The sequence below is a fragment of the Macaca fascicularis genome, chromosome 3 (genome assembly GCF_037993035.2).
Source record: "Macaca fascicularis isolate 582-1 chromosome 3, T2T-MFA8v1.1".
Classification (NCBI taxonomy): Eukaryota; Metazoa; Chordata; class Mammalia; order Primates; family Cercopithecidae; genus Macaca; species Macaca fascicularis.
The window spans coordinates 44,990,280-45,017,881 of record NC_088377.1 but is presented as its reverse complement, the minus strand read 5'-3'; the positions used below and the strand labels follow the sequence as shown (position 1 = coordinate 45,017,881).

At 56.3% G+C, this 27,602-nt stretch overlaps 1 protein-coding gene, 1 long non-coding RNA gene and 1 pseudogene across 12 annotated transcripts in view; 2 read left to right on the top strand and 1 right to left on the bottom strand.

The window, feature by feature from the left end:
- Nucleotides 1-16,735: 16,735 nt before the first annotated feature.
- On the top strand, nt 16,736-18,005 carry LOC102141275 (uncharacterized; annotated as a pseudogene).
- A 959-nt stretch (nt 18,006-18,964) lies between these two features.
- LOC141409824 (uncharacterized) lies at nt 18,965-21,146 on the bottom strand. Its single transcript, XR_012432186.1, has 2 exons — nt 20,720-21,146; nt 18,965-20,237 (listed from the first exon to the last, which is right to left on the bottom strand). It is a non-coding gene; the product is annotated as an uncharacterized lncRNA (long non-coding RNA).
- The window catches only part of TNRC18 (trinucleotide repeat containing 18), a 124,409-nt gene continuing 116,751 nt past the window's right edge, over nt 19,945-27,602 (top strand). For 5 of the 11 annotated variants that reach the window (XM_045387852.3, XM_045387849.3, XM_045387851.3 and 2 more), the window contains exons 1-2: nt 21,820-21,938; nt 23,917-24,346. In XM_045387852.3, coding sequence (XP_045243787.2) covers nt 24,160-24,346 — 187 coding nt within the window. In that variant the 5' untranslated portion in view covers nt 21,820-21,938; nt 23,917-24,159. Of the gene's footprint in view, nt 20,079-21,819; nt 21,939-23,469; nt 23,577-23,916; nt 24,347-27,602 lie in introns of those variants that run through there. The other 6 variants (XM_074034363.1, XM_045387854.3, XM_074034365.1 and 3 more) reach the window with 4 other exon arrangements.

Sequence of the window (27,602 nt, the reverse complement as noted above, 5' to 3'; positions counted from 1 at the left end):
GGGCGCGCTGCTGGGCGCCTGTCACGTCCTCACTCTGGCCCTTCAGGTGCTGTTGACTCCTTGGGCCCCCTCTGTTCCCCACCCCCGGGCCATCATCCCCTGCACCTGTGGGAATTCCAGGGCCCCAGCCCTCCCTTGAGCCCTAGGGCCCCGATGGCTCTGATGACCGTGGGGTCACAAGTGGGTCAGTGAAGGCCCGCCTGCCCCCGGCTCTGCACCAACCCAGCTCACCCAGTACCCAGGTCCTACCCCAAAGGGGTGTCAGTCTTGGGGGAGGAAGCCAGCTGAGGAAGTGGAGCCCAGGAGCCCCAGGAGGGGCTGAGGGGCTGGGATAGAGTGACCACTTCCCAAGCAGGGGAAGCCATGCTCCCAGCACGGGGGGCAGACAGGCAAACACCTGCCGGATCCATGGCGGAGGGCGGGGTGGGGGGACTCAGGCTCAGGGAGGGCAGTTCCTGGCAGAACACGCCTGGTCCAGCTAGACTTCCCGGCAGCCAGGCAGGGGCGGGGCGGGGGGCTGTTTGCAACCTGGGGTGTAGGTGCAGAGCCCAGGGCACTATCGGGGATGAGGGCAGAACCAGCAGTGCCCACCCCAGTCCGTGCTGGCTGCTGCCCCTTGTGCCAGACTTGCCTTGTCCCCCCAAGACACTAAGGGCTGGGGCTCTGGGGGCCAGAGATGGCCACATCCCATTCCTGGCCTCTCACCCTCTTACTCTGCCAGATGCAGTTGTTTGTGTGTGTGTGTGTGGGTTTTTTTTTTTCCTAGAGACAAGGTCTCAAGAGGCCAGGCATGATGGTTCATGCCTGTAATCCCAGCACTTTGGGAGGCTGAGGCGGGAGGATCGCTTGAAGCCTGGAGTTTGAGACCAGCCTGGAGTTTGAGACCAACATAGTGAGACCCCATCTTTACAAAAAATTAAAAAAAAAAATTAGCTGAGCATGGTCATGGGTGCCTGCAGTCCCAGATACTTGGGAGACTGAAGTGGGAGGAAGGCTTGAGACTGGGAAGTTGAGGCTGCAGTGAGCTATGATTGCACCACTGCAATAATAGCTTTTATTTTTATTTTTTGGGATAGGGTCTTGCTCTGTCACCTAGGCTGGAGTATAGTGGTGCAAACATAGCTCACTGCAGCCTTCACCACCCGGGCTCCAGTGATCCTCCTGCCTCAGCACCCCAGGGTAGCTGGGACTACAGACATACACCACCACACCCGACTAATTTTTAAATTTTTTATAGAGATAGGGTCTCGCTTTGTAGCCTGGGTTGGTCTTGGACTCCTGGACTCAAGCGATCCTCCCACCTCGGCCTCCCAAAGTGCTAGGATTACAGGCATGAGCCACAGTGCCTGGCCCACCCTCTTAAATTCTTACTGTCCTCCAATTCCCGCATAAGCCGAGAGGGAAAGAGGGAGGGATGAAAGAAGGGAAGAGAGAGCCAGGCAGCAGAGTCATCTAAAATGAGCATTTAAGAGGCTAAAAACATGGTGAGCTGATATAGCAAGCCTCAGCTGACATGTGGGGACCACTTGGGGAAGCAAAGAGGGAAGGAAGGAAGGGCAGATGAGTGGCAGGGACCTGGGTGCAAGGCCACTGTCTCCCCACAACCTGAGCCATCTTATTTTGGCAGCCTGGCCCATATCCCTACAAAGGATGTCACATCTGAGACATGGTATCTTCAACCCCATTTCACAGATGAGGAAACCAAGTCCCAGGGGCCTTGTTGATCCTTCATGGGAGCTTGGGCCACCTGGCTCGATGCCCTGGCCCCTTTCTATAGCCCTTTCACAGGGACATTGTGGACCACTGGCTTGGCCAAAGATGGCTACAGGAAGGTCCTCAAGGCTGGACACGGTGGCTCACACCTGTAATCCCAGCACTTTAGGAGGCCAAGGCAGGAGGCTCACTTGAGGACAGGAGTTCAAGACCAGCCTGGGCAACACAGTGAGCACGTATGGCTAATTTTTTTGATTTTTAGTAGAGACAAGGTCTTGCTATGTTGCCCAGGCTGGTCTCTAACTCCTGCGCTCAAGCAGTCCTCCTGCCTCAGCCTCCCAAAGTGCTGGGATTACAGGTGTGAGCTACTATGTCTGGCCTCTATTTTTTTTTTTTTTTGAGATGGAGTTTTGCTCTTGTTGCCCAGGCTGGAGTGCAGTGGCACGATCTCAGCTCATTGCAACCTCCGTCTCCCGGGTTCAAGCAATTCTCCTGCCTCAGCCTCCTGAGTAGCTGGGATTATAGGCATGTGCCACCACGCCCGGCTAATTTTGTATTTTTAGTAGAGACAGGGTTTCTCCATGTTGGTCAGGCTGGTCTCAAACTCCCGATCTCGGATGATCTGCCTGCCTTGGCCTCCCAAAGTGCTGGGATTACAGGCATGATCCACCACGCCCGGCCCTCTATTTTTATTTATTTATTTATTTTTCAGAGATGGAGTTTTGTTCTGTAGCCTAGGCTAGAGTGCAGTGGCGTAATCTGGGCTCACTGCAACCACGACCTCCTGGTTCAAGCAATTCTCCTGCTTCAGCTTCCTGAGTAGCTGGGATTACAGACGCCCGCCACCATGCCCAGCTAGTTTTTATTTTTGGTAGACACAGGGTTTCGCCATGTTGGCCAGGCTGGTCTCGAACTCCTGTCCTCAAGTGATCCGCCCGCCTCGGCCTCCCAAAGTGCTGGCATTCCAGGTGTGAGCCACTAGCCCTGGCCTCTATTTTTAAAAAAGAAGAAAAACAACAGAGGAATGCTAAGGATGACTGGCACCACGAGAAGCCAGGAGGAGACAAGGAGAGAGTCCACCCAGAGACTTGGGAGGGCCATGGCCCTGCCAACACCCTGATCTGAGACTTCTGACCTCCCAGAGACAGTAAATTTCTGATTTTTTTTCTTTTTTTTTTTTTTTGAGATAGGGTCTTCCTGTCACTCAGGCTGGAGTACAGTAGCGTGATCACAGCTCACTGCAGCCTTGACCTCCCGGGCTCAAGACATCCTCCTGCCTCAGCCTCCTGAGTAGCTGGGACTACAGTTGTAAGCCACTGTGTCCAGCCTAATTTCTGTTGTTTGAAGCCCCCAGTGAGTGGAGCTTTGTTACGGCAGCCACAGGATACTAACAGATCTGGAGGGGAACCTGGGGAGAGGTGGGAACAGCTCTGGAGCCTCAGGCTACCTCCTCTGGCTTCTCAGGGAAGTAGGCGAGCATGCATGTGCATGCGTGCATGTATGTATGTGTCTGAGTGTGGGTTTCTGATGTGCTTGGGGAAGGTTCAGGTTCCCAGAAGAGGCTTAAATACCAACATCAAAGCAGGAGCTAGACTGGCAGGGCTGCATTGCAGACAAAACAAAGGACTGGTGGCTGCTATTTTAAACCAGGGCCCCTGGCCAACCCTGTCCTGGCCTCTTCACCCTGTGTCTGAGGCAGTGCGGGGCTGGGCGGGTATTTAGTGTGGCAGGAGTCAGCATAGCACGGAGGTGGGCAACTTGCCCACACATCCCCCTGGCTCCTGCTAAAGCCCTGTGGGGGCTTTCTGTCCTAGGAGTAGCGGCCATTGAGCCCATGAGAGACCCTTCCAGAGGGCTCTCAGCCTTGTCACTGGCTTTTTCTCAGGATGTTGGCAGGGCTGGAGCACATCAGACTGGCATGGATTCTCCCAGTCAGGCAAAGGTGAAAGGTGCTCTGGCCTGGCTCAGCCCCTCCACCCCTTTAAGTGTTATCCCACACTGGACTCAGTAGCCCCACTAGTGACTACTGCGGTGCTTCAAATTGTTACAAAATGTAGCAGTTTAGAACCATCCCCTTATTTTGCTCACAATTTTGCGGGTCAGAAAGTCAGGGTGGGCTCAGCTGGGTGGTTTTCTCCTGGGGTTACTCATGCAGTGAAAGCAAGTGCAGCCTGGTACTACAGTTATCTGTGGTGGAAATGCTACATAAGTGAGCGACTACACTTCTCTTCCCAAGTCTGAGTTCAGTGACATCAAGTTGGCAGCTTGAAGCTGGGAGAATTTACACCACAGATATTGGCAGAGGCTACACATCAGGTTCCCTCCTTGTTCCCCACCCCCACCCTAGGCTCCAGCCACCTGAGAACTTACTAACATTGACCAGTGTCTCATTGCTGTGGTCCCCACATGGGCAGGTCCGGAAAATGTATGAGACCGGGTTTTTTTTTTTTTTTTTTTTTTTTTTTTTTTTTTTTTTTTTGAGACGGAGTCTCGCTCTGTCGCCCAGGCTGGAGTGCAGTGGCCGGATCTCAGCTCACTGCAAGCTCCGCCTCCCGGGTTCACGCCATTCTCCTGCCTCAGCCTCCCGAGTAGCTGGGACTACAGGCGCCCGCCACCTCGCCCGGCTAGTTTTTTGTATTTTTTAGTAGAGACGGGGTTTCACCGGGTTAGCCAGGATGGTCTTGATCTCCTGACCTCGTGATCCGCCCGTCTCGGCCTCCCAAAGTGCTGGGATTACAGGCTTGAGCCACCGCGCCCGGCCGGGAGTTTTTTTTTTTTTTTTTGAGACAGAGTCTCGCTCTGTCACCCAGGCTGGAGTGCAGTGGCGTGATCTCGGCTCACTGCAAGCTCCGCCTCCCGGGTTCACGCCATTCTCCTGCCTCAGCCTCCCGAGTAGCTGGGACTACAGGTGCCCGCCACCACACCTCACTAATTTTTTGTATTTTTAGTAGAGACGAGGTTTCACCATGTTAGCCAGGATGGTCTCAATCTCCTGACCTTGTGATCTGCCCACCTCGGCCTCCGAAAGTGCTGGGATTACAGGCATGAGCCACCGCACCCGGCCTTTTTGTTTTTGACAGAGTCTCACTCTGTGGCCCAGGCTGGAGTGCAGTGGCATGATCTTGGCTCACTGCAGTGCAACCTCCAGCTCTTGGGTTCAAGCAATTCTCCTGTCTCAGCCTCCCGAGTAGCTGGGACTACAGGCACACGCCACCAGGCCTGGCTGACTTTTGTATTTTTAGTAGAGACAGGGTTTTACCATGTTGGTCAAGCTGGTCTCGAACTCCTGACCTCAGGTGATCTACCTGCCTCAGCCTCCCAAAGTGCTGGGATTATAGGCGTGAGCCACTGCGCCTGGCCTGCACCTGTTGAAGTTTTATGAAGCATAGCCTCAGATATCTTTTTCTGCCAAACCCTGTGTTTTAGCTATTTTTTAATTTTTTACAGAGTCTCACTCTGTTGCCCAGGCCGGAGTATAGTGGTGCAATCATAGCTTGCTGCAGCCTCCAGTGCCTGGGCTCAAGTGGTCCTCCTGCCCTAGCCTCCCGAGTAGATGTACTACAGATGTGAGTTGCCACACCCAGCTAATTCTTTTTGTTTATTTGTTTTTGTGGAGACAAGTTCTTGCTATGTTGTCCTGGCTGGTCTCAAACTCCTAGCCTTAAGCTATCCTCCTGCATTGGCCTCAAAGAATGCTGGGGTTACAGGTGTGAACCACTGTACCCCGCTAACCACACGTTTTTCTTTCTTTTTTTTTTTTTTGAGATAGTGTCTTTCTCTGTCACCTAGGCTGGAGTGCAGTGGCACGATCATGGCTCACTGCAGCCTCGAACTCTGGGCTCAAGAGATCCTCCCACTTCAGCCTCCTGAGTAGCTAGGACTACAGACATGCACCACCATACCTGGCTCATTTTTTATTTTTTGTAGAGACGGGATCTTACTATGTTGCCCAGGCTGATCTCAAATTCCTGAGCTGAAGGGATCCCTCTGCCTTGGACTGGCAAAGTGCTTGGATTACAGGCATGAACCACTGTGCCCAGATGACCCCATCTTTCAATAGGGGGAATTTCAAATAATTTTAGGGCTGTGTTCTCATGCCACCACAAGCCAGGGGGCCAGATTAGCTGAGGACATGTCCTCTAAGCCCTTCTGTGTCCCTTCTGTTTTCAGTTTCTCTTCTGTCTCCTTTCCTTGGAGGTGACAGAGGGCACCCATGTGCCCAGGCTCACCCAGGCAGTAGGTGACACCAGTGGGTGACAATGTAGATGGCTTGCCGTGCCAGACACTCACTCCAATGCCCATTTTACAGATGAGAAGACTGAGTACGGAGTGGCCAGGCAGCCTGAGCAGGATCGCAGAGGGAGGATTTGTTCCTGGGCCAATCCCCTTGTTTCCCATCCATGTTCCCTATTCCTGGCAACTTGAGGGGACAAAGACCTATTCAGGCCCCGCCACCTCCAGCCAGATCTATCTTCCACAGCAGCTGAGCCTCGATGGCTTGGGGCTAGGTCACAGCCCCTGACTGATGGTGAACTGGCCTGACAGGTAATTTGTACCTTGCATAGGAAGATGCGGTTATTGCCAGATGAGAACCAAAACCGGCCATGAATAATTCCTGTGCTTTCAACAAAAACACCGATACAATGAAAGTTAAATAAATACTGCTCAAGCCACTCAGGCGTGAAGGGGAAAAGAGATACTGAAAATCATCTGAGCTAGCTCCTGTGAGCAGAGGTGCTGGGGCCCTGGTCCCTGTGGAGGTTGGCTGGACTCTGGCTCATGTGGAGCAGGTTGGCCTGCACTGACTGAGGGAGGCTACAGCTCTCTTCCCTGCTCCAGGTCTGGCATGTGACCTGCGAGACAGGCAGCCCCGCTCGGAGGCTTCCAGGCCTTGGCCTCGGCTGTTCTTTAAGCCTGGAATGCCCTCTGTGCCTTCTCTGCCTAGCAAACTCCTATTCATCCTTGAAAACCCTACTGAGATGATATCACTTCATTCATTCATTAAATGGACACTCACTGAGGTCTGCTGGGCCAGCCATGGGGCAGAGAGTGATAGAAAAAAGGGAGGGTCACGCCTGTAATCACAGCACTTTTGAAGGCCAAGGAAGGAAGATCGCTTGAGGCCAGGAGTTTGAGACCAGCCTGGGCAACATAGTAAGACCCTGTCTCTCCAAAAAATAAAAAATTAGGTGGGTGTGGTGGCACACACCTGTCGTCCCAGCTACCCAGGAGGCTGAGGTGGGAGGATCGCTCGAGCCCAGGAGATCGGAGCTACAGTGAGCTGTGATTGTACCACTGCACCCCAGCCTGGGTGACAAATGAGATCCTGTCTCAAAAAGTAAAATAAAACAATAAAGTGAAGAGCCTCTGATGTGGGCTGAATTATGTCCCTCACAAATTCATATGTTGAAGTTCTAACCCCTAATTCCTCTGAGTGTGACTGTTATTTGGAAATACGGTCCTTAAAAGAGGTGATTAAATTAAAATGAAGTTATTAGGTTGGGCCCTAATCCAATATGCCTGATGTCCTTATAAGAAGAGGAGATTAGGACAGACACGCACAGAGGGACGACCATGTGAGGACGCAGGGAGAAGACGGCGTCTACAAGCTAAGGAGAGGCCTCAGGAGGAATCAGCCCTGCCCACTCCTTGATCTCGAACTCCAGCCTCCAGAACTGTGAGGCCAATTATGTTTCTGTGGTGTAAACCACCCAGTTTTTATTCTAGGGACCCTGGGAAGCTCACACAGCCTCACAGGCTTGTAGAGGTGACAAGCATGTTGGGAACAGTGACAACAAGGGTTGTCACTGGGAGGATATAGCACAGTCACGATCTGAGTTCAGGCTGAGTGTGGTGGCTCATGCCTGTAATCCCAATGCTTTGGAAGGCTGAGGCCAGATAATTGCTTGAGGCCAGGAGTTCAAGACCAGCCTGGGCAACACAGCAAGACCCCATGTCTACCAAAAATAAAAAATTAGCTGGGCATGGTGGTGCATGCCTGTAGTCCCAGCTACTCAGGAGGTGGGAGGGTGGCTTGAACCCAGGCGTCAAGAGCTGCAGTGAGCTGTGATGCCACCATAGCACTCCAGCATGGGCAACAGAGTGAGACTCTTTTTTTTTTTTTTTTTGAGACGGAGTCTTGCTCTGTCGCCCAGGCTGGAGTGCAGTGGCCGGATCTCAGCTCACTGCAAGCTCCGCCTCCCGGGTTTACGCCGTTCTCCTGCCTCAGCCTCCCGAGTAGCTGGGACTACAGGCGCCCGCCACCTCGCCTGGCTAGTTTTTTGTATTTTTAGTAGAGACGGGGTTTCACCGTGTTAGCCAGGATGGTCTCAATCTCCTGACCTTGTGATCCGCCCGTCTCGGCCTCCCAAAGTGCTGGGATTACAGGCTTGAGCCACCGCGCCCGGCTTTTTTTTTTTTTTTTTTTTGAGACTCTTGTCTCCACAAAGAAACTTAAAATATGAAGAAATAAAAAAAGAGGAGAAGGTCATGAAGACACAGCCATAGAGGGAAGGTGGCTTTGTGACAGTAGAGACGGTGACATTGTGGCGATGCAACTGGGAGCCACCAGAAAGCACAGAGGCCCAGAACAGTGTCACCATCAGAGTCCCCAAGAAGGACCCAAGCCTGCTGACACCTTCATTATGGACTTCCGGCCTCCTAAACTGTGAGAGAAAAACATTTCTCTTGCTTAAAGCCACGCAGTTTGTGGTCCTCAGTCATAGCAGCCACCAGAAACCAATACAGTTGGCCTCGGTCCTGTCCTGGTCAGGAAACATTGGGTCAAACCAGGCATGGTGGCACACACCTGTGGTCCCAAGGCTGGTGGATCACATTGACCAGCCTGCACAATATAGTCAGAACCCTTCTCTATAAAGTTTAAAAAAAATGAGCTACTCGGGAGTCAGAGGTGAGAGGATGCTTGAGGTCGGGAGTTCAAGACCAGCCTGGGCAACATAATGAGAACCCATCTCTACAAAAGTAAAAAAAAAAAAAAAAAAAAAAAAAAAAAAAAATATATATATATATATATATATATATATATATATATATATATATATATAGCCAGGTGTGGTGGTGTGGACCTGTGGTCCCAGTTACTTGCGCGGCTGAGGCTGGAGGATTGCTTGAGCCCAGGAAGTTAAGGCTGCAGTGAGCCGAGATCACACCACTGCACTCCAGCCTGGGTGACAGAGCAAGACCCTGTCTCTTAATAGAAAAAGACAGGCTGGGTGGGATGGCTCACATCTGTAATCCCAGCACTTTGGGGGGCTGAGATGGGAGGATTGCTTGAGGCCAAGAGTTCAAGACCAGCCTGGGCAGCATAGCAAAACCCCATCTCTTTAAAGTAAATACATAAAAATAAAAGAGACTGGACATGGTGGCTCATGCTAATCCCAGGACTTTGAGAGGCCAATGCAGGAGGACTGCTTGAGCCCAGGAGTTTGAGACCAGCCTGGGCAACACAGTGAGAAGTTAGGGCTACAAAACAGGGTCTACAAAAATAAAAATAAAAAAATTAGCCAGGCGTGGTAGCATGTGCCTGTAGTCCTAGCTACTTGGGAGGCTGAGGCCAGCCTGGGCTACATAGTGAGATCCTGTCTCTAAAATCATAATAATGGTAATAAAATTAAACCGGAGCATAACTAGCATTAGTGAGGATGTGGAGAAACTGGAACCCTGCTGCACTGCTGCTGGGAGTATAAAATGGTACAGCCGCGGCCGGGCGCAGTGGCTCAAGCCTGTAATCCCAGCACTTTGGGAGGCCGAGATGGGTGGATCACGAGGTCAGGAGATCGAGACCATCCTGGCTAACACGGTGAAACCCCATCTCTATTAAAAAAATACAAAAAACTAGACGGGCGTGGTGGCGGGCGCCTGTAGTCCCAGCTACTTGGGAGGCTGAGGCCGGAGAATGGTGTGAACCCAGGAGGCGGAGCTTGCAGTGAGCTGAGATCCGGCCACTGCACTCCAGCCTGGGCGACAGAGCGAGACTCCGTCTCAAAAAAAAAAAAAAAAAAAAAAAAGGTGCAGCTGCTTTTAAAAAAGTCTGGTAGTTTCTCAAAAAACTAAACACAGAATGAAAGCAAGGTCTTGAACAGATATTGGCACACCCATGTTCACAGCAGCACTCTTCACAACAGCCAAAAGGTGGAAATGACCCAGATGTCCATGGACAGTTGAATGGATAAACAAAATGTGGTCTGTCCATAAGATGGAATATTATTCAGCCCTGAAAAGGAAGGAAATTCTGCCACCTGCTATGACGTGGATAAACCCTGAGGACATTATGCTGAGTGAATAAGTCAGACTAAAGGACAGATATTGTATGATTCCACTTATATGAGCTTCCTAGGATCATTAAATTCATAGAGACAGAAAGTACAATAGCCAGGGGCTGGGAGAGGGGAATCAGGAGTGTTTAAAGGGGACAGGGTTTCAGTTTGGGAAGATAGAAAACAGCTCTGGAGATGGATGGTGGTGATGGCTGCACAACAGTGCGAATGTGCTTGATGCCACTGAACTGTGCACTTAAAAAGGGTTAAGATTGAGGCCGGGCGCGGTGGCTCAAGCCTGTAATCCCAGCACTTTGGGAGGCCGAGACGGGGGGATCACGAGGTCAGGAGATCGAGACCATCCTGGCTAACCTGGTGAAACCCCGTCTCTACTAAAAAAATACAAAAATTAGCCAGGAGCGGTGGCGGGCGCCTGTAGTCCCAGCTACTCGCGAGGCTGAGGCAGGAGAATGGCGTGAACCCGGGAGGTGGAGCTTGCAGTGAGCTGACATCTGGCCACTGCACTCCAGCCTGGGGGACAGAGCGAGACTCCGTCTCAAAAAAAAAAAAAAAAAAAAAAGGGTTAAGATTGTGGCCGGGCGCAGTGGCACACACCTGTAATCCCAGCACTTTTGGGAGGCTGAGGTGGGTGGATCACCTGAGGTCAGGAGTTTCAGACCAGCCTGGCCAACATGACAAAATCCCGTCTCTACTGAAAATACAAAAAATTAGCCGGGCGTGGTGGCGGGTGCCTGTAATCCCAGCTACTCAGGAGGCTGAGGCAGGAGAATCGCTCGAACCCGGGAAGTGGAGGTTGCAGTGAGCTGAGATCATACCACTGAAGACTCCATCTAATAAAAAAGTCGGGGGGCCGGGCACGGTGGCTCACGCCTGTAATCCCAGCACTTTGGGAGGCCAAGGCGGGCGGATCATGAGGTCAGGAGATCGAGACCATCCTGGCTAACACAGTGAAACCCCGTCTCTAGTAAAAATACAAAAAAATTAGCCAGGTGTGGTGGTGGATGCCTGTAGTCCCAGCTACTCAGGAGGCTGAGGCAGGAGAATGGCGTGAACCCAGGAGGCGGAGCTTGCAGTGAGCAGACATTGTGCTACTGCACTCCAGCCTGGGTGACAGAGCAAGACTTCACCTCAAAAAAAAAAAAAAAAAAAAGGTGGGGGTGGATTAAGATGGGTAAATGTGATGTGCATTTTACCACAATTTTAAAAGAAGTGCCAAAGTTAGCAACTCAGGAGATGTGGCTTTGCAAGTATGGCCAGCATTGTCTAAACTCACCAATACCTGGTTTATCTCCCCTTCCTGGGCACAGCAAAACTCTCCAGCACCCCTCAGCTAAGTGTGATCATGTGGGCTGTGAGCACCAGGGACATGGGAGTCTGTGCATGCCCCATGGTGACCTCACATGCAGGTGGACAACTCGTGAACTCTAAGTGGCTCAGGCTGTCCAGACACCACAAGGAGGTCAGTGGCCTGGGAGCAGCACCTGGGCTGTGTTGACAATATGAAGAGGAGAATATGTTTTTCTGTGTTGCATCAAGCCATTGAGATGTAGGGGATATTTCTCACTGCAGCATAACCTGGCCTATTCTGACTGATAGACCAGCTTCCCTGGAACAACAGCAGATCTGGCACCCTGGAGACAGCTGGTTGGAACTGCCAGGAGCTACAAGGGTCAATGGTTCTCACTTGACCCTTGTAGGCTCTTAGATTTGGGATGGTGTCTGAGTCTCTTTGAGCTGCCATAGTGAGGTGTCACTAACTGGTGGTTTAAACAACAGAAATGTATTCTCTTACCGTTCTAGAGGCTTGAAGTCCAAGATCAAGTCTCTAGTCCAAGGTGGCAGGTGTTGGCAGAGCGTGAGGCGTCTGTCCCAGGCCTCTCTGGTGTGTCCACCCCCCTCCACATCTTTCTACATTATCTTCCCTCCATAGCTGTTTGACTCCAAATATCTTCCTTTTATTGGTGACAGGATCTTGCTCTATTGCTCAGGCTGAAGTGCAGTGGCATGATCACAGCTCACTGCAGCCTCGACTTCCTGGGCTCAAGCCATCTTCCCACCTCAGCCTCCCAAGCTGCTGGGACTACAGGCATGTGCCACTATGCCTGGTTAATTGAAAAAAAAAAAAAAAAAATTTGTAGAGGCAGGGTCTTGCCCAGTCTGGCCTCAAACTCCTGGGCTTAAGCAATTCTCCTGCCTCAGCCTCCCAAATTGCTGGGATTACAGGCATGAGCCACTGCACCCAAATGTCCTCTTTTTATAAGGACATCAGTCATGTTGAATTAGGGCCCACTGGACTCCAGTATGACCTGATCTTAATTACATCTGCAATGACCCTCTCTCCAAATAAGGTCACATTTCAAGGTATTAGGGGTGAGGAATCAAATATATGAATTTGGGGGGGACTCTCTTCAATCTACAACAGATAGCCCCACAGAGGAGGATCTGTGGCAATCGGGCCAGGAGAGGAGGGCAGGGGCAGGGGCAGGTAGGGGACGACCAGACACCTCCAGCAGATGGAACTAAGTGAGCAGGTCTTTCTGGCAGGAACAGCTCTAGAATATTCTTGTTTTGTTTTTTTGGAACAGAGTCTTGCTCTGTTGCCCAGGCTGTAGTACAATGACATGATCTCAGCTCACTGCAGCCTCCGCCTCTCGAGTTCAAGCAATTATCCTGCCTCAGCCTCCTGAGTAGCTGGGACTACAGACACCCACCACCAAGCCCAGTTAATTCTTGTATTTTTAGTAGAGACGTGGTTTCACCATGTTGGCCAGGCTGGTCTCGAACTCTCAACCTCAGGTGATCCACCTGCCTTGGCCTCTTAAGTGCTGGGATTACTGCCGTGAGCCACCACGCCTGGCTTAGAAGGTTCTTTAGAGAGTCTCCATGGCCATAGAAACTGGGTGTGTGTGTGCCTGTCTGTGTGTGTGTGTGATAGGATTCCTACCTCCTGCCCCTCTCTGGGGTGAAGGCAGACCAATACATGAAGAGAGAGTGTAGGGCAGCCGGGAGGGGCCTGTCAGGCTTGATCTCTGTAGGTTTGTTTTTGACTCAACGCTGGCTCTAGAAATGGATTGACATTGGGGTGGGTGTGGGATGGAGGCTGAAAGGAGAGGGAAGCTTTCAAAGCTGTAGCCATGGGAAATGTTTTTATTTTCCGCTTGAAAGAAAATGCCAAAGAAGGATAAAAAGGAAAAAAAGGGGGGGAGGGGAGAGGTGATGAGAGAGACTGTGTGTGTGTGTGTGTGTGTGTGTGTGTGTGTGTGTGAGAGAGAGAGAGAGAGAGAGAGAGAGAGAGAAAGCCGGGATGCCTTTTTGTATGAGACTTCTAGATTGGGAAATGAAGCTCGGCCAGGCGTGGTGGCTCACACCTGTGAGTGGCTTCCAGCACTTTGAGAGGCCGAGGAGGGAGGATTGCTTGAAGCCAGGAGTTCGAGACCAGCCTGCGCAACATCATTAGACCTCCCCTCCCCGCATCTCTATAAAACATTAAAAAAAAAAAAAAAAAAAGGCCGGGCGCGGTGGCTCAAGCCTGTAATCCCAGCACTTTGGGAGGCCGAGATGGGTGGATCACGAGGTCAGGAGATCGAGACCATCCTGGCTAACACGGTGAAACCTCATCTCTACTAAAAATACAAAAAAATTAGCCGGGCAAGGTGGCAGGCGCCTGTAGTCCCAGCTACTCGGGAGGCTGAGGCAGGAGAATGGCGTGAACCCGGGAAGCAGAGCTTGCAGTGAGCCGAGATAGTGCCACTGCACTCCAGCCTGGGTGACAGAGCAAGACTCCGTCTCAAAAAAAAAAAAAAAAAGCTACCTGGCGTGGTGGCACACATCTGTAGTCCCAGCTACTTGGGAGGCTGAGGCAGGAGAATTTTTTGAGCTGGAAAGGCTGAGGCTGCAGCGAGCTGTGGTTGCACTGCTGCACTACAGCCTGGGCGACAGAGCAAGTCCCTGTCTCAAAAAGAAAAAAAGAAGAGACCCCAAGGGAGGCCAAGCTTGGTGGTTTGGGTCTGTAATCCCCACACTTTGGGAGGCTGAGGTGGGAGGATTGCTTGAAGCCAGGACTTCAAGACCAGCTGGGGTAACATAGCGAGACCCCATCTCTCCAAAAAAAAAAAAAAAAAAAAAGATGATCCCAAGGGACAGGGGATATGGATTCTCCAGGTTTGCCCTGAACCTCAGTCTTCGCTAGGTTCTGTGGAATTACACAGGAGCTCCTGCTCTCCAGCCACGGCTCTCCTGATCTCCAAGGTGACCCCTGGGTTACTTTGACCTCATCCCCCTACTTCGCCCCAGGCCAAACCAGGGTCTCATACTGCTCCTCTGACCTTCACTGCCCCCCTTCTTCCCCATGCCAGGCCAGGGAAGGAGACAGCCTCTACCAAGTGGCAGGGAGGACTGATGGTTAGCACAGTACATGGGTGGCGGAGTGTGTCACGTGTCATGGGAGTGGCCTTGCCTCTACCTTTTTTTTTTTTTTTGAGACAGAGTTTTGCTCTTTTTGCCCAGGCTGGAGTGCAATGGCGCGATCTCGGCTCACCGCAACCTCTGCCTCCTGGGTTCAAGCGATTCTCCTGCCTCAGCCTCCCGAGTAGCTGGGATTACAGGCATGTGCCACCACCCTGGCTAATTTTGTATTTTTAGTAGAGACGGGGTTTCTCCATGTTGGTCAGGCTGGTCTTGAACTCCCGACCTCAGGTGATCCACCTGCCTCGGCCTCCCAAAGTGCTGGGATTACAAGCATGAGCGACCGCGCCCGGCCGCCTCTACCTTCTCTAAGTGAGTCTCAGCCAGGCTGGGGCTCCCAGGGGCACAGGGCTTCCACACTGGGGTCCCCAGCAAGCTGCCTGGTTTAGTTCAGGGTGCCTGCTACTTCCTGGCTGCATGGGCTTGTCACGTCTCCTTTCTGCCCTCAACTTTCTCATCTGTTAAATGGGTATGCCGGTGCCCCAATCATAGGGTTGTCAAAGCCTGCCTGAAGCAGGGCTCAGAGCGCACCACGAGGAATTCAGACAGGAAAAGAGGAAACTGGGAAGGCTCTGCGTGGGAACGGGGTGGGACAGCCTGGATTTGGGACGCAAGGCGTGTGCTAAGGAGGTGGAGCTAGGAGAGGTGGGGCGTGCAGAGGTGCCTCTGAGGGCCAGGCTGGCAGTGGAATTTGCTGCAGAACTCTCAGCTTGCACAGGCCTGCCTGGGAGGGGATCAGAGGCCTAAACAAAGCGGGGAGCCGGCAGGGAGGGGGTAAGGGAAGGAACCTCTAAGAGAAGGAACAGTCCTCTCCCGGGGCACCCACTCCCCACCTAGGTGCAGCGCCTCTCCCCAAACACACGTGCTGCCAAGCCCTTCATCAGTCACCCTGGCACTGACATCCATAAATCCCATTAGTCACACCGCCACAAACACATCCAGTCCCAGGCAGACAAAGACACGGGGCCCCAAAGCGGCTGTGTCTGTCCCCAGTGGCGCTTTCCCCATGCCTAGAACTGTGCGGACACCGCAGGCGCTCCGTGCAATTGTTGAACCGACAGCAAGCAGCACTCCTCGCAATCACAAACGCCTCCTGATCGCGTAACTACAGGCCCCCGGATAACCACAGTTGTTCCTTTCCCCCATTCCAAGTCTCTCCCATCCCCTCGGGGTACACACGTACTGCTGTAATCACCCACGAATGCCCTTGGCCATTCCCTCTTCTGCGTCTCTCTGGAGGGGGTAGGGCTGACACTGCGCCCCCCTCCCCCAAGCCTGTGCTCGGACGGGTCAGGCAGAAAAACCATCCCCCAAGGTCACCAAAGCTCTTCAGCAGGCGCCCCCGGGAGCTGATTTATTGGCGGCTTATTTGGAGAAATGCTATCGCTCTTAGATTCCGGAGGGGGGAAAAACACGCTCGCGGTGGACTTTAACCTTGGGCTGAAACCACAGCGCTTTGTTTTCAGAGGTGCTTCCTAGGGCGCCGCGGCGGGGCTGGGGCCTAGCGGGGGAAGCTCGGCCGGAATGTGGCCCAGCAGCCTCTCCACTCCCAGGCTGCGCTCCCGCCTGCCCTGGCAAGCGCTCAAATTCCTCTGGCCCCGGCCGGAAGCCCTCGGTCCCTCCAAAAGTGCTTCTAGAAATTCTAGGAAGGAGCCGAAGCTCCTTGGATGAGGGCGTCCTTGGAGCGAGGTTTCCAAACCCTCCCATCCCAAGCCCCCGGCATGTGCCACCGCCGTTCGCAGTCGTGTTACTGGCATGGTGAGGTTTTCGGGAGGCACCCAGGAAGGGCTGAATGCTTCGGTTTCCGCGCACCTTAAGTCCGGAGCAAAACCCCGCTGGAGGTAGTTGGCTCCGATCGCGTGCATGGTTTGCTTGGCTGATGTAAGACACCAGCGCGAAGGCCTGTTCCCGCCCCTCTGGCAGAGATAAATTAAGCGTTATTATTGCAAATGCATCCTCTCTGGATCTGCTCCCCACGACTGTTCCGTGTGTCAAAACCGCCGCTTCCACCAGGCAGCCACAAGGGCGAGACCAATTACCGCTTTCCCCATGGTTGTGCCAAAGCACGCAGCCAACGAGGGCTCCAAGCCGGGACCCCGGTTGAGAAAAACCTGGGGCATCCGGCAGCACCGACGGTGGGAACCAGATGAGCCCCCGCCTCCGCGCATGGTGCCCACAGTCACCCCCCCGCCTTGGTCCTCCTATGCCAAAAAAAAAAAAAAAAAAAAAAAAAAAAAAAAAAAGGCTCATCATGCGCCCGCAGAGGGCTCTGAGGAGACACGGGATGAAGGCAGGGTCCGCGGAGAAGTGGCAAGCTAAATTCTGAGAAGCCGCTTCGACCCTGACCCTGGTGTCGCCCCTCCGTAGTGCAGGTGGCACCGGAGTTGGGCTCGAGTGGACAGCTGCACGCCCATCCCAGTCTCACCGAGCCTTTCTAAGAGGAATGCCAGGCCCGGGCGCCCCTACCCCAAGGCGGTGATCCTGTGAAGCTCGGGCCACCTCGGGGTCCAGCGCCCTCAGGGATGGATGGTGCTGGCACCGAGGGACGAGGCCGTTCCCTCTCTTTGGTGAACGGAGAAGCTCTTGGCGTGGTTCCCTGCGCAGTCTTGGGGTCCCCAGGCCGTGATGGGGTGAGCAGGGCGTGCGGCGTGGCCTGGGATGCGAGACCAGTCTGGAGCACCCCCGCGTGAGCGACGGGAAGGAGGGCCCGCCCGGAGATTTATGGCCGCAGCTGGCCCCCTGCGCACCGAGCGCGTCTCCGTCCTTTCCCAGCCAAACAGTGGAGTGGAGGACCCGACCCTGGCTGGAGGAAGAGGCCAGGGCCGGAGGCGGGGCCGAGAGGAGCTGGAATCCATCTGGGCTGGGCCTGGCGCTTCAGTCCCAATTCTGCCCGCCTTGCGCCCTGGTCTCGGTGGGGTGTGGGGCGATGGCGCCGCGTCCCTGGTCTTCCAGGCAGGTTCGGGCAGCTCCCGGCTGGGTTGGCCCAGCCGCGACTTGGCGCTGTATCTTGGCGCTGTATCGCGGCTGGGTCTGTCGCAGCGAGGGGACGGCGAACGTGGCTTTCCCGGGCACAGCCTCTTCGGGTTTTAGCCGCTCCCGCCAGACACGGGACCTGCGGAAACCGGAGCTTAAGACACCCAGCCACATGGCCTCTGAGCGGGCAGTAGAAGCCGGCAATCCCTCAGGGGGTGCCCTTCACCGAGATGCCAGCGGAGAATGGGGGCTTCGGTCCCTGCCTGGAAAGGCGGTTGGGGAGATGGGTGAAGTGGCTCGGGTGGCCGCGCCAAGGAAAGGATGCTGGCTTTTTCTTCCCCCGCTGGGGGAAGGATAAGGGGAGAACGTGTCCAAGCGGCCAGCAACACCAGAATTTGGGAAGAACCGGGTTCAACGCCGAATTGAGGGAGGCCGTCTGATCGCGGGAGCTGCACCAGTCGGGGCTGAGCCTGCGCCAACAAAAGCGCGACAGGGGTGACGGCCGGGCTCAAGGTTGGCCTGTCCTTTGGTTTTAAAACAAAGAGGCAGAATTTTGTCAGTCGGGACGCGTCCAGGGAGCAGAGGCCGGAGCCGGTAGCCTAGGAACACAGGAAAGGCCTCGGCTCCGGTGGCCCAGACTGGCTGCGGAGAAGCACGGTGGGCCGGGCCTCAGCTAGCCAGGGCAGATTCTCCCGCAACTGCGGTGGTTTGGGGCTACAAGGAAGACCCACCCCGCTCCCCCGAGTCGATTTTTCACCCAGTCAGTAAAACACACACACACACACACCCACCCCAACTGCGTCCACAGGGTTTTTGGCCACCTATCCCGCTGGGTAAACAAAAGTGTGAGGGGGCGGGGAGGGGGAAGGGGAAGGGACGGAATGGGGGTGGGGCGCGTAAGATGGCGGCTGGACCTGGTGGCCTATGGCCTGTGCCCTATGGCCGTGGCACCCAGGCCTGGTTTTTACATTTAAATGTGGCCCACCATACTGGGGAGGGCGTTTCCCTGGACCCTGAACCCTTGTTAGGGATGTCCTAGAGGCTCCCCTTTACGAATGGAGGCACCTGGGCTGCACCCACTACACTTCGCTTGGGATCTGTCCTCCGCCCCAAGATGGCTCCCAGTCGCTGTTTACTCAGCGACTGCGGGGACACCAGGGCGCGGGGCTGGGGAGCAGGCGGAGATCAGGGCGCGTATAGATTGGCCTGGGCAGGCGGCCTCTCCGCGTAGCCCGCCCGCGCCCCCACGCAGTTGGCATCCCTGGAAAACCAGCGTGGGCAGGATGCATCCTGGCCGCCCCCACCACCACCGCGTCCCCAGGCCCTGCGCCCTGGCCGGGCTCCGGTGGCTGCAGGGCCGCGCAAATGTGGAATGGGTGCCGGGGGCGGGTATGGAAGGGGCCCGCGCGAGGGGGCTGGGCGCACAAAGCCCAGGCACCACGGCCCTAATGAAATACCGGCTGGGTTCGTCACGCTGCCGAGGCGCACACTTGAAAAATGCAAACGCCATTGGCAAATCCAGGGCAAACAGGCAGAATTTTTATTAGCAACTAAATGATTTATGGCACACGTACCCCGCCGTCACAATTACGGCGTCTCGGAGCATCCAGGGGGTGAAAACATTAAACATTTATAAAAATGGGCCTTTGTTTTTTTCTACTCCGCAACCCTTTGTTTTCCCCACCCCAACTCTCTCAAGATATACATATTTTTTCCTTGAGCTATATTAAAATAAAGAAAAACATTCCCCAAATCCAGGGCAGGGTAATGCGGTGGAGAATTAGGGTCTGGGCTTGTAATAATGGTGGGCAAAGAGAGTGGAGAGGAAGCGATGGGGCCTCGGGCGTGGGAGGGCTTAGCTAGGAACACACAAGACCTCTGCATATGGCTCAAGGGCGCTCTGCGCCCCCACACACGGCCCCCTTCCCCCGCCTGGGCTTCCAGCAGCCCCGCGCAGCTCGACTGCGTTTATTCGATTCCTGCAGTCCCCTCCTCCCCTAAGGCACACAGACACAATACCTCCTTTCTCTAACCCCCCTCTCCTCTCCGTCTTTGCTCCTGGCTGTCCCGGGGATGCACCGGGCGCCTCTCGCCGCCCCGAATGCTGAGGCCGCCACTGAGACCCGCACGGCCAGCTCCAAACGCGGACACCGTGGCTTGTTCCCCTCGGCTCCGGCTATTTTCGTTCCTTTCTTTCCTTTTCACTCCTCCCTCCTCCCCAGCGGAGCTACAGCTTCCAAAAGAGGGCAGCCTAGAAACCAACGCAGGAAGCTCCAGGAAGGGCAACTTGAAACTGCCCTCAAGAGGCTGAACTTTTTTCCTCAAATTTATCCTGGAATTAAATTAGACACCCCCCAGTTCGTTCTCGAAGCCTCCCCCCACCTTTTTTTTTTCTAAAAGTGGAGAAAAGAAAATAGAACGAATGGGCACTAACGCGCTCATTTTCCCCCCTCCCGAAAAGTTGCCTTAAAAATTGATTTAAAAAAACAGAACGGGCAATGCGAAAACGCTGAGTCCGCAGCGCGGGGCGAAAGAGCGGGCTCCTCTTGTTTTAATTAAAATCTTATCACCGCAGTTGCTCTTCGAGGCAGGATTGGAAGGATTTCTGCCCCTCCAAGCTTCCTTTCCAGGGTACGTAATGCCTAGCCGGGCTCGGGGGCCTGCAGGACTGCAGAGAGGGTGCGGGGGCCCCCAGGACAGTTCTGCTGGCGTGGTCCGCACTCCCTGCGCCCCCGGTCAGGTAGGTCGGCCGCGGGCAGCTCACGGCTACTCAACCCAGAAAGGATTTTGCTGAAAGAGCAAAATAAAAGTACAAAGTCTGGGGGATTGGGGCTCCCTTCCCCCTACGGCCGCCGTGGCCAGCCAAGCACTTTTTGGGCTTGGCGGCTACTTCCTCTGAGCTCAACAGATTTTTTTTTTCCCGGTCTCGCCCTCCCTGGAGGGGGCGCGGCGGATGGAAGGCGAGAGAGGCCCCCAGCCAAGAGGTTTTTAATATTACACTTTAATAGGTTTCAGAAGGCTCCGTGGAGAAATGCTAATAGGCTGAAATGTCAGAATCAAGAGGGATTCAGTTCGCGCTCAGCCGATCTAATCCTTTTTTCTGCTCTGATTTTTTTGTGGAGGGGGGGAAGGAGAGGGGAGCGCCCACGCAAAGAGGGACTTTGGGGAGGGGCGCGCTGTGCGAAGCGCCGCAGCCCCGGCCTGGGCCGAGCGGGGGGCGCGCCCCGATCCGCGTTTCTATAGGAACCCCTTTTAGAAGATTAGAGACTCACCCGCTGCCCGCCGCTGCGGCCTCTCCAAAATATTAATCAGTAACCATCTGACACCGCGTTTCAGGGAGGGACCCGCAGGCCAGTGCTAGGAAAACGGCCTTCTCGCCTGCCCATCCCACCCGACCGCGCTGCTGGGGCAGAGGGAATGAATCGCTGCTTTGTTTTAAAAGGAAGAAAAAAAACAAGGGAAAAAGCAGCCCTTGTCTGTTTCGGCGTCTCCACCGCGCGTACTAGAAGCGCACCCCAGGGGAGGTCGGGGCCCGGGGCCCGGGGCGCGGGGTGCAGCCCGCCGGGCCCCAGGCCCTCCCCGGCTCGCTTGGCTTGTCACCTCCTCCTGCGAGCAGGAAGCTGACAGGCGGCCCATTAAACCGCGCCTTGCAAAGCCCTGGATTGCGGCGACAACCATCTTCCTCTATTTTGATCACTCAGCCCAGACGCTGGGGGAGGGGGGAAGGAAAAGGGAGGAGAAGGAGAAAGGAGGGAGGGGGGGTCCGAGCTGGTGGAGGGGGAGGGCTGCCTAGAAACGGCCCGGAAAAATTCTCACCACCAGTTTTGATCATTCAGCCCCGCCGAGGGGAGCCTGGAAACTGCTGGAGCCCCTAGGTCCGTAATTGGTTTTATAGGAATGGCTGTGGGCCAAGGTGTTTACATGCGCGTGATTGGCGGCGCGCGCGGCCAATGCACGGCGGCCGGGGGCCGGGCTAGGGGGGGCGGGCGCCCGGGAACAATGCGTGTTTCTTTGCCGGAGAGTGCTCCCCTCCCCCAACCCCCTCCAACCTCCCCCCCGCTGCCTTTTTTTTTTTTTTTTTTTTTTTTTTTTTTTTTAGATCCAGCGAGAGGAACTTGAAAGGGGGGTTGTGTAATGTACCTTTTCCAATCCCGGGCTGTATATGGAGATTTGGGATTCTTTAAACCGGCGCTACCTGGATTTTATTAAAAAGCGGGGAGCTCGGCGGGAGGAAAGCTGGCTTTTCCGGGGGCTGCGGGAGCCGGGCCGCGGGAGGGCGGAGGAGTTGGCGCGCCGAGCGCTCGGCCCGGGGAGCGGTTTTCTACCAAAAAAAGGAAAGGCGGGCAAAAAGTGTGAGGCGGCTGCGGGTGGCGGAGGGGAGCGGCGGCCGCGGGATGGCAGGCAGCACGGGCGCCTAGCTGCGCCGGGAGCCGGGGCCGCCACCGGAGTCGTTGTCGCCGGAGCCCGGAGCCGTGAACCCAGCCGCGCCAGGTACGCCGCCGGTCAGCCTGCCGGCCCCCGGCCGGGCGCGATGGTCTTCAAACTTCTCCAGCTCGACCCCCAACCACGCCTGCCCCTCGGGGTGCGCGGGGGGGATCCCCGCTACTGTCTGGCTCCCGATTACAGAATCGGGGACCAGGGCCGGCTGGGAGGGGGCGCCCTCGGAGGGGTGGGGGTGGGCTGCTGCGCCCCGGGCGCCCACGGGAGCCCCCAGCCCCGCTCCGGCCCGCCTGGCCCGGCCGAGGGGCGGCGGTTCCTCTCTTGGTTCCCAGCAGGCGGTGGGGGAGCCTGGGACGCCGAGACGTTTTCGATTATAGGCTGTTTTTAATTAAAAGCCGGAATTCAGCCATTTTAACTCCATTTAAGAGGGGGAGAAAAGTAGGGAGAACGCAGCGGAGCCCGCAGATGGCCGATGCAGCTTGTTTGCCAGTGCGAGGGTGTTCCTGGGGGCTTCACCCCGACTTCCCCGAACTGGGGCGCCTGGTCATACTGCGAGGCACTGGCTTTTAAAAAGCTACCCAAAGAATCTCTTACCAAAAAAAAAAAAAAAAAAAAAAAATCACGGGAAGCTCATCGCCTCCTTAAGACATGTATCCTCGGATGTGGCGATCTTAGATTTTTCCAAAGTAAACGCGGATCTGGTAACCAGAGCCTGATGGGAGAGAGCGAGGGAGGGAGGGAGGGGGTGTTTGTAACCAAAACCGAGTTAAAATAGGCACCCTTAGCAAAGTTGGGGAGGGAGGCTGGAGAGGAAGGCCGGCGGGTTTGGCCAGGGGTTTTGCAGCCGAGGGGGTCTCCTGCTCGGGGGGCTGGGCGCGGAGTGCAGGGCGCCGGGCGGGCACCCGGGAGCCGGTGGCTTTGGCGTGATCGGCGGCTCTAAGAGCGCCCAGGCCTCCTAGAATCAGGAATGTGAGCTGCTGCAGACAGATCGAGGGAAGGGTGGGCTCCAAGATCCCCTCCGATCCCCAAGAGAATCCGCAAACGACAAATCTTTTAAACAAACAGCTTTAAACTGGAACTACAGGGGGATTTACCCAACGGTGGGGGAGGCGCCCCTTGGCCGGCCCGCGCTGCAAAGGTTTTCTTTGTAGGTTATTTTGGGGGGTGGGTGTGTGGGGGGGGAAGCTAGGAGTAGAAGCGAGATCCTTGATCCATTTCCTTCTCCTCTTGACATCCCCCAAATCCCCCACGCCAGGCCACGTCCTCGGGCTGCAGGATCTCAGGCCAGGGCGTTGGAAAATGAAACCAAAGCTTGTTTTGTAGGATTCTTTCCAGTCCTTAGGCGAGAATGCCACGTCTCGGGTCCTCGGACTCGAGCTCTGGGACTCATAGTGCCCCCGGGGGGAGAAAGGGGGGGGGACCACGAGCCTCTTTAAAAATAATAAACCCGCTTTGGACCCTCCCTCCTCCCACCCCCAGAAAAACACCATTCCGTCGGCGGTTCAAGGCGAGCTCAGGAAAAACCAAACTCGGAAAAGGGAGGCGAGGTCTCCAAAAGGTTAAATATTAAACTTTGCGGATCAGATAGTGCCAGAGTGTTTTGGGAGACACTTCGGACCTCTTGTGGCAAGGCTTCACGGTTTTAAACCCCGGAGCATTTGACGCCCAGGAATAAAATACACTTAAGAGGTTTGTATTTACGCTGTCCGGGCGCAGCCGAGGAGCCCTGCCCGGTTTCGGGAGGACCCGGCAGCCGCCGAGGCAGAGTCTGGGCTGGGGCGCAGCGCGCCACCGCCGCCGGTCACTTTTCCGAGCCAGGTCCCGGGAGCCTGAAGCCGCCGGCGGAAGGAGTATGGATTTTACTTTTCACTGAAAAGGGGCTACTCCTGATTTCATTTCTGGCCACTTGGTCGGCACCCCCCGATCCTGAAGGGCGAGGCGACTTTCTGAAACTTATTACTTTATTTTTTTTTCCCTTTTTCCTTTTCCCCTTTATATTTCTTCCGCGGCCCGTCTCCTCCCCGCCAAGACGCCGTGTGCGCCGCCTCGCGCAGCTCCGCCTGGCCGCCCGGAGGGGCCCCACCGCCGGCCGCCTGTGCGCCCCGGGCCGCGGGCCCGCCGCCGAGCGCAAGCCCCGCTGGCCGCCGCCATGCACGCCGCGGAGCCCCCGCCGCCCGAGGACTCTGGGACTACGCCGAGGCCGGACTTTTAGGTCCCACTGAGCTAGGCCTGCGGGCCGGGTGGGGGGCTGGCCGCGGCACTCCCGCGGAGGATGGATGGCCGAGACTTCGGGCCCCAGCGGTCCGTGCACGGTCCCCCGCCGCCGCTGCTGTCCGGCTTGGCCATGGACAGCCACCGCGTGGGCGCGGCCACTGCCGGACGCTTGCCCGCCTCGGGCTTGCCCGGCCCGCTGCCGCCTGGGAAGTACATGGCTGGCCTGAATCTCCATCCGCACCCGGGTAAGTGCCCCACGCCCTGCCCATCCCCTGCTGTGTTCTCCGGGAGATCCACTCGGCGGGGTCCTCCTGTGCACTCGCGGCCGGGGCTCGGCGACTCTCCTTCGGCCGGCCACGAGGGTGCGGGCGGACTCAGCCCCCAGGGCGGGGAAACTCCTGGCCCCGGAGCCGAGGCCAGTCCGGCGGCTCCGGCGGTGGAAAAGGCTCGGTTGCCTTTTCCTCACCGTGTCCGGCCCTAGTGAGCCGAAAGCGGGTGCCGTAGCCCGAGCCACCGGGGGCGATTCCAATCCCCGGGGGCCCCGGCGGCACAAGCCTGGGCTGGAGTTTTAAAAATCTGGGCGAGAAAAGAACAAACCGGCCCCCGCACCCCGCGAGACACCCGCTCCCCGAGCTCGATTCTTTTTCTTGGCAAACGCCCCTTTTGGCGCCCGTGGGCCCTCCTGGGTTCTGTTCCCAGCTCCACCACCCGCGCCGAGCCGGGTCCCTGGCAGTTACCTAGCGCCGGGGGATGCGGGAGTACGGTGACCCCAGCCCTGGGACCCTGGCCTCGTGGCGGGCGGGATGCCCCTTTCTTCCCGGGGAGAACGGCGGCCTTGGGAACCAGCACCCCGTTAGGAGGGCGGCGACCCGGGCCCTCGGGGACCCAGTGTTCGCCGGCGCTAAAGAGTGCGGAGGCGCGGCAGGGACGCCGAAATGGGGCCACCACCGTCCCGAACCTAGAGGGAAAGAAGAGAGCGGGTCGGGCAGGGCCCAGGCGGCGGAGGGGAAAACCCTGCTGCGGGAGGAGGTGGCCGAGAAGGTCCCGTGGCCTCCGCCATTTCCCAAGAGGGGCTGCCCAGGCACGGTGGGGACAGTGTCCGGGCAGGCGCTTCGCCGGGGCGGGAGACTATCGCTCTGGTCAGTCCGCGGCCGCTGCAGCCAGTGAGGCGGGAAGGAGCTCGGGGACCTCCAGACCAGCCCGGCCGCCGCCCGAGGACACCCGGTTCCTCCTCCTTGGGCTGCCCTGGCTTTTGCGCTTGGTGTCCCAAGTCTCGACTTAAAAAAAAATCCACCTTCTCTTGGAATTGCAGTTTCGGATTTTTGCGATTTCCAGAGTAGCCCCCGATGCCCCCCTCTTCTTTGGGGTCTTGCCGGAGACACCCCCGGCCCAGAGCTGCTGCCTCGGCCTTGCCTCGCCCGCTCGGCGGAACTCGCCGATTTTGCCTCTCTCTTTGATTTTTCTCCTGGAACTTTTCAGGAACTGGAGTCCCGGGGGCTCGGCGGGACAAAGGGCCTTTGTGAGGCGCCGGGCGGGGGAGGGGCGGGCGCCCGGGGGCCGGGAGCTCGGAGATCCCCGCCGGCCGGGGTGCTAGAACTGGGTCTTGGCCCTCGGACCTGCTTGTGCCCCTCCGGAGCTGGGGGCGCATTCCGCCCGGGGTCTGCGACCCGGGCAAGGGGTTGTTCCCGAGTGGTGTGTTGTGGCGAGGGAGGGGCGCGGGGGACCCCCGAGTAAGAAATTGGGGGGCAGCCCTGGGGTACAGAGGCCATCTGAACTGTCCCCTTCTGCGCTCCCCACAAGTCCACCGTGATGTGTGTGTGCATGTGCTTTTTGGGTCATTTGGTCCAGCCCGGAGTGGTGGCAGGGGGGCCCCCCCAAGCCTGGCAATCGGTGCCCGTGTCTCTCTGACTGGCAGGGCCTGCGCTTGGCTTTTTCGAGGCTGGGAACGGGCGTCGCGCACTCCCCGCCTGCGATCTGGCTCCGGCCTGGCAAGGCAAAGTGCCCTAATGCGAAGCGGTGAAAACAGCTACTACTCATGCATGAGTGCACCGTGCCAGGGCCGCGCCTAATCTGACGCAGCAGTCAGACGGCCTAGTGCCCATTTGCTGGATGGTGAGGCTGAGGTGGAGGGAAGGCCAAGCCTCGGAAGCCCAGCGGGAGGTAGCCTCGGAGCTCTGCCTCTGCGCACCTTCTGCGCTCACTGGGAGCTGCCTGACTTCTACACGCCGAGGCTGAGGTCGGGGAGGAAACAGCAGGAGGACTGCTGCCGCCCCCTGAACCCCGTGCTCACCCGGGAGGGAAAGGGGGGGCCGGTGCTGCTTCTGGCTGCCCCCCTCCCCAACTTCGAGTGGCCGCACGGAGACCTCGGACCCCAGGCCAACGCCCAGAGCCAAGCCCGTGCTAATCCCATTAGCCACGAGGTGGGAGCAGCTCCCATTCACTCTCTGCTTGGGGCTGGGCCGGATTACACATTCCTCAGCCCAGCACACCCTCCCCCTCCCGGGTTTTCTTTGTGGGGTGCAGGTGCTAAATTTTCCCTTCTGACGCACCTCCCTCTCTTCCTTGACTGTCGGCACCTTAGGTCTTGCCAGCTTTATCAGTCCCATCTTTATTTGTTTATTTTTGTACCGGGAAGTCCTGAGTGGTTGAGCCACTTGCTTGGGGTCACACAGCTAGGGAGAGGCACATTACCGTTGGGCTCTGGGGACGTGGATGAGCGCTGCCAGGGCTTATAAAGCCCCTCCTAGGCCGAGGGAGGTTCCCTGGAGAGAGCTCAGAGCTGGAGGGGCCCTCGGAGAAAGATCCCCTGGGAGGAATCCCATCCAAGCTAGCATTGACAGCCATCTGCTGGGGTGGGTCCTCTGGAAGAGCTGGTTTCTGCCTTATGGGTCAAGATGGAGGGGTTTGGCCTCTTCTCTGCAGAAGAGGAGGTGATTTTAAGAATGAATGGTGTTTGGGATCAGGAAAGGGTGGTTTTTTAAGTTTCCTATTATCTTGAGCCTTGCTACATTGTGAACAAAATAGTCATAGCCTGATCGGGGAGATGGGCATGTAACTGACAAGCACCTGGGGCTTGGCTCTGTGCTCTGGGCTTGGGAGGCCTGGACTCAGTTGTCCTCACAGGCTGCAATTAAAGAGTTATTAGTAGGATTTTGTACTTGGATGTTTATTCTCCCTGACCCCGCACCCTAGGCTGGCCCTGGGAGGGTCCATGAATAGAGGGTGGGACTCAGGGATCTGGGTGGGGAGGCCCTGCACTCTGGCCTGGCCAGCCGTCAACAGGGGGCCATGGACCTTCTCCAGGGTCTGATCAGATCCATCTCTGGAATCCAGTCTGTCAGCCTACTGGGATTGATTTGGAAAGATTCATCAGTGAAGACTGCTGGCAGAGTGATGGAGAGATAAGGACGATTTGCAAGGGGCTTCCTTCTCTGGTTAGAGGCGACAAGGGAGGCCCTGGGAGAGTTCTGGAATCTGGAAGGGCCACTTGGTGGGGAGGAG